This window comes from Neofelis nebulosa, chromosome 3, assembly GCF_028018385.1.
Source record: "Neofelis nebulosa isolate mNeoNeb1 chromosome 3, mNeoNeb1.pri, whole genome shotgun sequence".
NCBI classification, from domain to species: Eukaryota; Metazoa; Chordata; class Mammalia; order Carnivora; family Felidae; genus Neofelis; species Neofelis nebulosa.
In genome coordinates, this window is record NC_080784.1 from 41309907 (window position 1) to 41321947 (window position 12041).

The 12041-nt window shown below is 37.4% G+C and overlaps 1 protein-coding gene across 6 annotated transcripts in view; it reads left to right on the forward strand.

Annotated features, from left to right (window-relative positions):
- RNF170 (ring finger protein 170) overlaps positions 1 to 12041 on the forward strand; it is a 43677-nt gene that overhangs the window by 1557 nt on the left and 30079 nt on the right. For 2 of the 6 annotated variants that reach the window (XM_058720497.1, XM_058720495.1), the window contains exons 2-3: positions 4532 to 4607; positions 5291 to 5434. In XM_058720497.1, the coding sequence (XP_058576480.1) occupies positions 5298 to 5434 (137 nt within the window). In that variant the 5' untranslated portion in view covers positions 4532 to 4607; positions 5291 to 5297. Of the gene's footprint in view, positions 1 to 4517; positions 4608 to 5290; positions 5435 to 12041 lie in introns of those variants that run through there. The other 4 variants (XM_058720494.1, XM_058720496.1, XM_058720498.1 and 1 more) reach the window with 3 other exon arrangements.

A 12041-nucleotide genomic window follows, 5' to 3' on the forward strand; every position in this document is an offset into this window, starting at 1 on the left:
CTACATTCCATACTAGGTTGTTTCTGTCGAATCCCTAGCACTTTAATGACCATTACCCTTCTTAGACATGTAAAGTCAGTAAGTATATGTTACATTGACTTAAGCCTGACTCACCCACAACTTGTGTTTTGATGTGGAGAACTATATTCTAGCTTTTTCTGGAGGGACTGTGGTGTAGTGAACACCTTTACTCCAGCTGCTCAGGTTTTTAAGGCTTTGACACAGATGACCTAAGCCTCCTTTTTCAGTCTTGACTGCTCACCCATAATGCATTTATGCATGATACTGCAGTGTTCTTGAGATTTCATTTGTGGCTCTGATTATCCTCGATGAAGGAAATTATATTAAAAGCTTCTTGGATGTAACTGTGGAAGTCATGTGACTATCATGTTTCTACATGAGCTTGGGTAAAAAGACAAAGGATTTCTCCTTTGGAAGTTATGGAATTTCCTGTATTTCCCTTATTTTTATTTACTTATTTTTTTCTGAAAATTTTGTAAAAGACCAAGCTGAGAGGTGAGTATAATTTGCCTTAGCCGTCTCCTTACTTTGGTTAGTTGGAGACTAGTTGTCATCTATAGCTGTTTATCAGATTCAGATAAACATGGGGGTGTCCTATGTGGCCATGTTCCCAAGTCTTCTCAGGGAATACATACTTAGAGCTTTGATTAAAGAGAGTTTGAGATGCACCATAGTGCAGCTATAGGGAATGCATGGCTAAGTTTTAGAGTGGTTCTTCTTGACAGTTGTTAATAATAGTAACCAAGGGCTGCCTGGCTGGCTCAAACTGTAGAGAATGCAAGTCTTGATCTTGGGGTTGTAAGTTGGAGCCCCATGTTAGGTGTAGAGATTACTTAAAAAAATTTTAAAACATAATAATAAAGTATTATAACTGTTTACTGAAAGTCTGTATGGTGTAACAAGCAATATGCTAAATGCTTTACCTTCATTATCTCATTATAAACTCCATAAAACAAGGAGCTTTTTTTTCATCAAAAAGTGGGCATTTGAGGGGCACCTGGCTGGCACACTAGGTAGAGCATGCAACTCTTGATCTCAAGGTTGTAAATTTGAGCCTTACGTTGGGTGTGGAAATTACTTTTAAAAAAAGTGGGCATTTGATATGGTTAAAATTATTTTTACATATTTTACATATGAGGGAGTTGAGATGCAGACTTCACATGAGTACACAGTTGCCTGACTCCAAAGCTTATGCTTCTCTAATATATGAAGCTACTTCTTATTAAGACTTAGCTAATCAATAGCAAAACCCAAGCTAGAAACCCATTCCTCTTCAGGCTTCTATCAATTATACCACACTGTCTCCAAGATCTATGGTGTGTTGTTTCTGTGCATCTCAAACAAAAATGAAGTACTGGTAACTCTTATCTTCATATTTGATAGGATCCTTTGAAATACATTAGAAATCATGTTCTATAAGTTTATAAACTTTATTTCTGGGTTTCAAGTAAGCATTTAGTGGCCCCTAACACATGTAATATTCCCTGTGCACTGCTCTAAGGAATAAGATGTCTCTGTGAGTGTCTTAGAGTGCCCTTGATAGATACCTTTAGAAGGAAGGCGACCATCAGGAAATAGAGTGACTAGGGTGATAGGTAAGAATGGGACCGGACACAGACATTTTGTCTTTGAGCACTGAAGCCTAATTTTCATCACTCAAGGGAGGAAGTTAGGCACTCTGGCTTTTATTTTTATGGTTAAAGGAATACTATAGAACTGTGTCCTGGGAAAGGTGAAAGGCTGGCTCTCAGGTCTATTTCCCACGTGTAACCACTTTTAACTTGTATTTATCTTTCTGAGGTTTTTTGTTTGTTTTGTTTTGTTTTGTTTTGTTTTAATTCAAAAAACCCTGAATCAGAGAGATGTAATTCAGGAAGGAACTTAAGAATCCTCAAGCGCAGTTTTTACATTTTGCTGAAAATGAGAGGTCATTAGAGTTTATGTAGGGCACAGTTTGTGGTAGTAGAATTGGAACTAAAATCTAGGACTGTTAATGTCCAAGTAGCAGTGCTTAGGCTTGAGTTGAGAGCCAATGCCATTGAACAAAACCAGGAGCACTGTTCTGATCTAGACAAGACCTGACTGTGAAAAGCAAAAGTTGAACTGAAGTTCAGATAAGATTGACTTTTCGAGATTGAGATATTATGTCATCTCCTCAAGTAGAAAATTTTCTTTTTAGTGTTTATCCTCTGTAATCTTAGATCAGCCTCTTTCCAAACAGAGTGATGTTATAATACCCCATTTTTGAGCTATTAGTTCCTGCAGTTTTGTTTTGTTTTGTTTTGTTTTTTAACTCTGATCATAAGAAAAATTACTGGTGGAAGTTGAGCTATTGGCAGCCCGCAACAATTAGGTCAGTGATTAGTAGTTTTCCATATGAAAGCTCTAGGTTTAGCTGGGATTTCCATGTAACCAGAAAATGCAGCTGACCTCTCTGTTCCTCTCAGAAATTTATCAGCACTCTCCCCCCTACCTCTCCTCTCTAAGCCCAAACACCTTTGGGGATACTAGAATTTGTGGTATTGTGTCTTCATTTTAATAACATTGGGAACTTTTGCTGTAAAATTATGCAAATAACTTCATATGGCCATGCAAGAGTTAGAGTATCCTGGCTCTCTGAGCTCTTGGAAGTGTGCCTGAAGCAATATCATAAGCAATATCTTAGTTGCATAGAGGTTAAATATACAGTAGGATTAAAAGAATAGATAATTTGTACGGTGGAATTTAGTCACATTACCATTGATTGCACTTGAAAGAACACAAAAACAAGTGTAACCCATTTAAAAAAAAATACAAGGAGTGTAGGGGAGAAAAAAATAACTATCTCTCTACTAGGTTCTTGGCAGAGACTCCCCTGTAATAAAAGACAAATTAACAGGAAAAAACCCCAGAAGTTTAATAACTTATAAACCTTCTGCGTACATGGGAGGTACCCAGGAAAACTGAGTAACTCCAAAATGTCCCAAACCATCACATTATATACCACCTTCAGCTAAAGACCAAAGAAAGATGTTGGGGGAGGGAGGGAGCATAGTTATGAGAGATTCCCAGGAAAAGCACAGCAAACAAGGGTAATGTTATGCAGATTTAAGTCCCTGCCCCATTCATAAAAGTTTCTAGATATTTAGTCCTCCTCTTCCGGTACAGAGAGAGACGCCCTTACAAATGGAGATTTTACTCATAAATGGCTCTTAAAAAAAGGATAGCTTCTACTTAGTTTTCAGAGCCTTTCCTTTGCTGTTTGTTTTTAATAACCAGTCTAAAGTAATTCTTAAACCAAAAGTCATATTTTGGGGTGACAAATTCTCCTATTCAGTAGTGAATTGCCTAAATGTATAGCATAGGGAAAAATCTTTTCACTTTTCAGTAGTTAGAGGTGGGAAATCTTGACACAAGGGGATAGCATTTTGGTTATCTTTCTGCAGATAGAAATAGTTCTGACTGTTCTTAGGACTTTTGATACAGCTGTACATAGCATCTCTAAAAAGAGCCAGACACCTGGCTGGTTCAGTCGCCGGAGCCTGTGACTTTCTATCTTGGGCTTGTAGAGTTGAGCCCCACGTTGGGTGTAGAGATTACTTAAAATCTTTTAAAAAATAAAATAAAATATAAGAAGAGGAAACCTGAAAAAATAAATATCTAAATACTACATGACCCACCCCTACACTACTTGAGGCTGTTGTTTCACTTTCATTTGGCAGTTCATTTAACTGTTCTTTTGAATGAAAATAATGAAGTTACAGCTGCTTTTCCAAGTTTCCTGGTGTGTGGCCTTCATAATGGTTATTTGAAACCTATCATTAGAAAGTTCCTGATATATTAGGCTGTTATTATGTGTAAAGCCGATGGAAACTGACCTTGATCTGTTTGTTTGCTTCCATAAGGTAAATTTCGTTTTTAGCTGCTAGTTCAGATTCTCTTAAAGGTGTTAGACTTTCACAGTTTCCTCTTAACAGAGACTCACTAGATTAATGAATAAAACTTATCAGTGCAATAAGGTACCTATATACAGAATTTTATTTTATTTTTTTAAGTTTCTTTTTTTTTTTTTTAAGTGTATATATTTTTGAGAGCGAGAGACAGACAGAGCATGAGGGGGAAGGGACAGAGAGAGAGGGAGACACAGAATCTGAAACAGTCTCCAGGCACCTAGCTGTCAGCACAAAGCCCGACACGGGGCTTGAACTCAGGAGCTGCGAGATCATGACCTGAGCCAAAGTCAGATGCTTAACCAACTGAGCCACCCAGGTGCCCTTGCAGGATTTTATTTTAATTATGAATAGTCATATATATTTAATTGAATATTTACTTCCTTTATTTTCCTTGTGGTGTCTTATGAGACTACATTTTTCTCTTTTGCCATATAAAAAATAAGAATTACCTATGATACTTGGACTCTGATGTGGTTGGATTATTTCCCTTCATACCTATAGAAATTGAATATTACCATTTTTCTCTAGCTTAGTGTATGGGAAGCAGAGTTTCATATCCTCCCTCTTCTCTTCATAAGGAAATGCAGCCTCAGAGTGATTCCATATTCCAGGCAGTTCAAAGAATTCTGAACCATAAGCTGAGTTTAGTTCCAGGTGAGGCTAATTGTTTTCAAGCACCAGAATTTTCATTAATTCAACTAATCTTAGTAGACATAAATGTGCTATAGCCTAAATGTCTTTTACTTTTCAAATTACTAACACTGTAAGTAAGGTAAGTCACTTTTATTTAAACGTGTATTTATTAGGTCCTGCTGTGTACAGAGCACTAAGCTAGATAATATAGGAATATTTACATAAGAAGAGAATATATTGCTTTCCTTATCTATACATGGTGCATTCCAGGACACATTTAGTGCTATAAGGGAGAGGAGGGATCTGATTTACTTGGAGAATTGATTTGGTATTCAAGAATGAGAAGAGCTGTTGAGCATGAGGAATGTCTTTTTTTCCTTTAAGATTAAAGGAACTGACCTTGAAGAAGAAACGGTATTTTTTAATTTGTTTTTAAAAACTGTAAATGGATGACAAATTAGAGTAATTGTTTACTTTAAAGGAAGTAGAATTTTCTTTTCCTCAAAATAATGTGTCTGGCAAATTTTACAGAACTCAAAGGGAGAATCCTCACTGGAGTTGTACTTAATGCAACAACCTTCCTTAAGTGGGCACTCTGAAAATTTAAAAACCTTAGAAGTCAGTTATATTTACGTTGTTTTGATTAGTATATTTCATTTTTACTGTGTCATTTGTAACTTTCTTCTTGTTTCTTTATATTTTAGACTTGGAATGGCCAAATATCACAGTGAGGTTCAAAGTTTGAAACTGGATGATGATTCAGTCATAGAAGGAGTAAGTGACCAAGTACTTGTGGCAGTTGTGGTCAGTTTCGCTTTGATTGCTACCCTGGTATATGCACTTTTCAGGTGAGACTAAAGGACAAAAGAGTTGAAATAATATATATTTGCAAGGGCCACTGCCTTCTGACTGCTTCTAGTAATTTTTAATGCTTCATTTAAAAAGTGAGTAATAGAGCTCAGTGATTGTATATATTTACTAAGGTATTTTATTTTCCATTAGGCTCTAAATGCTACTATATATTTTTCCTGTCCTCAGCTGTCTTATGAGATAAAATTTAAACTTATCACCATATTTTGAATAAAATATTAATATTTTCAATGGAAGTATCACAGTTTAAGATAATAATTTTCATAATTGAATCCCTCAATTTGTAAGTGATGCAGACAATAAGTGCAAAATATTTTCAGTCTTCAAATGGAAAAACAGGCAAAAAAAAAAGTTGGACAGTATGTAGGGAATTAAGATTACAATTAGGGGCACCTGGGTGACTCAGTCAATTAAGCATCTGACTCTTAATTTCAGTTCAGGTCATGATCTTACGGTTTGTGAGTTCAAGCCCTGCATCCAGCTCTCTGCTGACAGCCCTCTCTCTCTGTCGATCTCTCTGTCTCTCTGCCCACCCACCCACCCCCCCCCCCCCCCCAGTCATGCTCTCTCTCTTTCAAAAATAAATAAACTTAAAAGCAGATTAGGGGTGCCTGGGTGGCTCAGGTGGTTGGGCATCCATCTTTGGCTCAGGTCATGATCTTGCAGTTTGTGAGTTCAAGCCCGGCATTGGGCTCTGTGCTGACAGCTCAGAGCCTGAAGCCTGCTTCAGATTCTATGTCTCTCTCTCTGCTCCTCCCCCGCTCGTTCTCTCTCTCTTTCAAAAATGAATAAATGTTAAAGAAAAAAAAAAGATTAAAATTACTGCTGTAGAATCAGGAACAATCTTTAAAAGCCTCAGATGTTTATATGCCAATACACAGACTAGGATATAAACTAGAAATTTAAGTGTTAACACACAAAGATAAATAAAATTATATATATATATGTCATATATATACACATATATACATGTATATATATATACACACACACACATATATATATAAAATTGAAAACAGAAATGGAAAAAAAGTATACAAGTATAAAATAGAAGTGCATCTGGGTGGCTCAGTCGGTTAAGTGTCTGACTCTTGATTTTGGCTCAGGTCATGATCTCATAATTCCTGGGATCGAGCCCTACATCAGGTTCTGCACTTAAAATGCAGAGCCTGCTTGGGATTCTTTCTCTCTCTTTCTGTCTGCCCTCCCCTGCTTGCAAGCTCTCTTTTTCTTTTTCTCAAGATAAATACATAAACATTAAAAAAAAAAAAAAAAAGGTATGGAGGCACCTGGGTGGCTCAGTCGGTTAAGTGTCCAACTTCGGCTCAGGTCCTGATCTCGCAGTTCGTGAGTTGGAGCCCCACATCAGGCTCTGTGCTGACAGCTTAGAGCCTGGAGTCTGCTTTGGCTTCTGTGTCTCCCTCTGTCTCTGCCCCTCTCCTGCTCATACTCTGTCTCTCTCTCGAAAATAAATGAACATTAAAAAGTTTTTGAGAAAAGTATTAAATAGAAAAAAAGATTAATTTCAAAAATTACAAATCAATGAATTTGTTGTAAAAATTATAGAAAAGGTTCTTAAACATCAAGATTCTTAGATATGACACAAAATATGGGCAACAAAAGAAAAAATAGATAAACTGGGCTTCATCAAAGTTACCAAATTGTGTACTTGAAAGGACATAATCAAGAAAGTGGAAAGCCCATAGAATAGGAGAAAACATTTTTTTTTAATGCGTATTTATTTTTGAGAGAGAGAGAGAGAGAGAACGCGTAAGCAGGGGTGGGGGCAGAGAGAGCAGGAGACACAGAATCCAAAGTAAGCTCCATGCTCTGAGCTCTGAGCTGTCAGCACAGAGGCTGATGCGGGGCTTGAACTCATGAACTGAGAGATCATGACCTGAGCTGAAGTCAGATGCTTAACCAACTGAGCCACCCAGTCACCCCAGGAGAAAACATTTCAAATCATATGTCCATATGTCACATGGATCTAGAATATATAAGGAACTTACAACTCAATAATAAAAAGGCAAATAATGCAATTAATAAATGGGCAAAGAATGTGAATGCACATTCCTTCAAAGCAGATATACAAATGGCTAATAAGCACATGAACATATGCCTGACATTGTTAATTATCAGAGAAATCAAAATCAAAATCACAGTGATACACAATTTCATACCCACTAGGATGGTTAGAATCACAAAATCAGATAATAACCATTGTTGAGGATGTGGAGAAATTGGAACCCTCATACACTGATAGTAGAAATCTAAAAATGATTCAACCTCTTTGGAAAACTATCACTTCTTCAAATGATTAAATATGCAATTTCATTCCTAAGTGTATATATATCCATGAGAAATGAAAGCACATTTGCACACAGAAACTTCTATAAGAATGTTCATGGCAGCATTCTTCGTAATAGCCAAAAGGTAGGAAAAAAAACAAATGTCCATCAATGGATGAATGGATAAACACATGTGGTACACACATACAATAGAATATTTTTCAGCTATATAAAGAATAATACTGATACATGCTACATCATAGACGAAATTTGAAAACATATAGTAAGTGAAGTAAGCTAGATACAAAGGCCACATATATATGTGTGTTCATATGAATGTCCAAAATAGAGAAACCTGTAGAGATTGGAAATAGATTAGTGATTGCTTGGGACTGGAGTGAAAGATGGGGGTATGAGGAATGATAGCTAAGGGGTACAGGGTTTCTTTTTGAGGTAATGGAAATGTCCTAAAATCGACTGTAGTGATGTTTGTATATATGTGTGAATATGCTAAAAACCATTGAATTGTACGTTTTAAATGGGTAAATTGTGTGGTATGGTATGTGAATTATATTTCAATAAAGCTGTTTAAAAATGAGTCATGACTTGGCAGATACAAATGAAGTATCTGCTTTTTATTAAGAATGGGATGAAGATAGAACTTTGTCAAGTTGAAGTATCCATGATAAATTGTGGAGTGAGAATTGTTGATTGAAAGATACATCATGGCATGCCTGGATGGCTCAGTTGGTTAAGCATCCAACTCTTGATCTCAGTTCAGGTTGTGATCCCAGGATCAAGGGATTAAGCCCTGCAGTGGGCCCTGCACTGAACATGGAGGCTGGTTAAGATTCATTCTCTCTCTCTCTCTTTCTCTGTCTCTCCCCTCCCCTTCCCCCTTTGCCCCTCTCTTCCACTTGTGCTCTCTCTAAAAGCAAAAAAATTTAAAAGACATCACAAAACCGTAAGTCAAGTAAACCATACTGTCTAAAAATTATTTTTGATAAAATTAATTTTATTTTAAAATATTTTTCCCCTTATTTTTTTTTTTCTAATTTCCCTACTATGGGTATTTATTACTTATATAATAAGAGTGTTTTCCCCACAGACTGGGAAGATATGAAGCCCAAACTAAAAGTTTTATATTTAATATATAAAATTGTGTGTTGGAGATGTCAAAAACTTAACAGTATTAGGCTGCAGTAATCAAAATAACCAGGAAGAGGTCACATTTGGCTTATATACAGTTTGGGTGAATTATTTTATTTTAATTTAATTTAATTTTATGTTTGGGGGGGTGAATAATTTTAAACCGGTAAACATTTCAGGGGAAGTTTTCAGAATGGATAAAGCTATAGAAACCATATAGAATGCTTGAAGGGACTGGGGATATCTAGCTTAGTGGAAAATACTGTTGGACATAAAAGTTGTCTTTAAAAATGATCAGGGTGGGGCGCCTGGGTGGCTTGGTCGGTTAAGCGTCCGACTTCGGCTCAGGTCACGATCTCGCGGTCCGTGAGTTCAAGCCCCGCGTCGGGCTCTGTGCTGACTGCTCAGAGCCTGGAGCCTGTTTCAGATTCTGTCTCCCTCTCTCTCTGCTCCTCCCCTGTTCATGCTCTGTCTCTCTCTGTCTCAAAAATAAATAAACGTTAAAAAAAAAAATGATCAGGGCTTTTTTTTTTTTTTAGCTTTTTATTTATTTTGAGAAAGACAGTGCAAGTGGGGGAGGGGCAGAGAGAGGGGGGGCAGAGAGAATCCCAAGTAGGGGATGGGGCCCGAATTCATGAAAGCATGAGATCTTGACCTGAGCTGAAACCGAAAGTGGGACACTTAACCAAATGAGCCACCAAAGTGCCCTGATCAGTGCTTGTTTTATTGAAGAAGAATTAGATTTATTCCATGTGGCTTCATTGACAGAACTAAGACCAGTAAGTAAAGATAAATGATAGATTTTGGATCAGCCTAAGTCACTTTTCAAATTATGTAAGGTGCTCCATTATTTAGACATTGTCTTGAATCGGTCATCTGATTGAGTGGGAGGTCAGTTTAAGTTTCTGTCCAGCTCTTCAGATTCAAATTCACTTGGCATTTGTAATCCTGTTACTTCAACTGCAGTTATCAATTAGTGATGAGTTGGGAGAGGGGTAGCATGTGTAGTTTATAATTCAAAGGAAACTTTTGTCTCTTTTCTGTAATTTCTTTGATGTTTTGAGTCATAATTTTTTTGTATTGTGGTAAAATAAACAGCATAAAATTTACCACTTTAAGTGTACAGTTCAGTGGCATTAAGTACATTCACAATGTTGCATAACCATCACCACTATCTATTTCCAGAACTATCTTCTCCTAAACGGAAACTATGCCAATTAAACAATAACTGCCCATTCTACCTCCTCCTAAGCCCTGGTAACCTCTATTCTATCTTGTATCTCAATGAATTAGCCAGTTCTAGGAATCTCATAAAGTGGAATCATAAAATAATTGCCCAGTTGTATCTGGCTTATTTCACTTAGCATGATGCTTTCAAGGTCCATCTACATTCTAGCATGTATCAGAATATCATTTCTTTTTATGCCTGAATAATATTCCACCATATATATATACCACATTTTGTTTACCCATTTATTTTTGATAGACATTTGGGTCTGTCAAATGCTTTTAATTGGAATTGCTGGATCATATGGTAACTCTATTTCAACTTTTTGAGGAAACTGTTTTTCACACTAGCTGGCCCATTTTACATTCCCACCAGCCGTGCACAATGGTTCTGATTTCTCTGTATCTCTCTCTCTTTTTTTTTTAAGTCTATTTATTTTGAGAGAGAGAGAAAGAGCAAGTTGGGGAGGGGCAGAGAGGGAGAGGGAGAGAGAATCCCAAGCAGGCTCAGCTCTGTCAGTGCAGAGCCCAACACGGGACTCAAACCCACGAACCATGAGATCGTTACCTGAGCTGAAGTCAGATGCTAACTGACTTAGCCACCCAGGTGCCCCTGATTGCTCTATATCTGTGCCAACACTTGATACCTTCTATTTTTTTTTTTTTTTATAATTGTCATCCAAATGGGTATGAAGTAGTATCTCATTGGAGCTTTGATTTGGCATTTCATTCATGATGTTGATCATCATTTCATTTACTTATTGGCTATTTGTGTATCTTCTTTGAAGAGAACTCTATTCAGATTCTTTTCTCATCTTTGAATTGGGTGCTTGCTTTTTGTTTCGAGTAATGAGAGTCTTTTTTAATAGATTGTCCACACAATGTGGGGCTTGAAGTCAAGACCCCAAGATCAAGTCTTATGCTGTCTCAACTGAGCTAACCAGGTGTCCTCTGAGAGTTGTTTGTTGTTTTTTTTTTAATCAAAGTATAGTTGACACAAAAGTTGTGAGAGTTCTTGATATATTATGGCATTAATCACTTACCAACTATATGATTTACAGATGTTTTCTTCGATTCTGTGTGTTGTCTTACTCTTTTTTATTTTTATTAAAAAACTTTTTTTTTAATGTTTATTTTTGAGAGAGACAGAGGCAGAATGTGAGTGGGTTAGGGGCAGAGAGAGAGGGAGACACAGAATCTGAAGCAGGCTCCAGGCTTTGAGCTGTCAGCATAGAGCCTGACATGGGGCTCGAACTCAGGAGCTGTGAGATCATGACCTGAGCTAAAGTCAGACGCTCAACCGACTGAGCCACCCAGGTGCCCCTTTTTACTCTTTTTTAAAGTGCTTTTTAGTTTTCAGAGAGAGAGAGAGTAAGTGAGGGGCAGAGAGAGAGGGTGACAGAGGATCTGAAGTGGGCTCTATGCTAACAGCAGCAAGCCTGATGCAGCACCCAAACTCATGAGCCCTGAGATCATGACCTGGCCAAAATCAGATGCTCAACCAACTGAGCCACCCAGGTGTCCCTCTCTCTTTTTTTAAAAAAGTGTTTATTTATTTTGAGAGAGAGAGAATGGGAACAGAGGGCGGGGCAGAGAGAGAGGGAGACAGAGAATCCCAGGCAGGGTCCGCACTCTCAGTGCGTAGAGCCCAATGCAGGGCTCAGTCCCATGAACCATGAGATCATGACCTGAGCCAAAATTAAGGGTCGGACACTCAGCAACTGAGCCACCCAGGCACCCCTTTACTCTCTTTATGGTGCACTACTTTGGTAAAGCCCAATTTTTCTGTTTTTTCTCTTGATGCCTGTGTTGTTGGTGTCATATTTAAGTAATTATTGACAAATCTAAGGTCACAAAGATCTTCCCCTGTGTTTTCTTCTAAGATTTTTACAGTTTTAGCTCTTTGATTCATTTCGAGTTA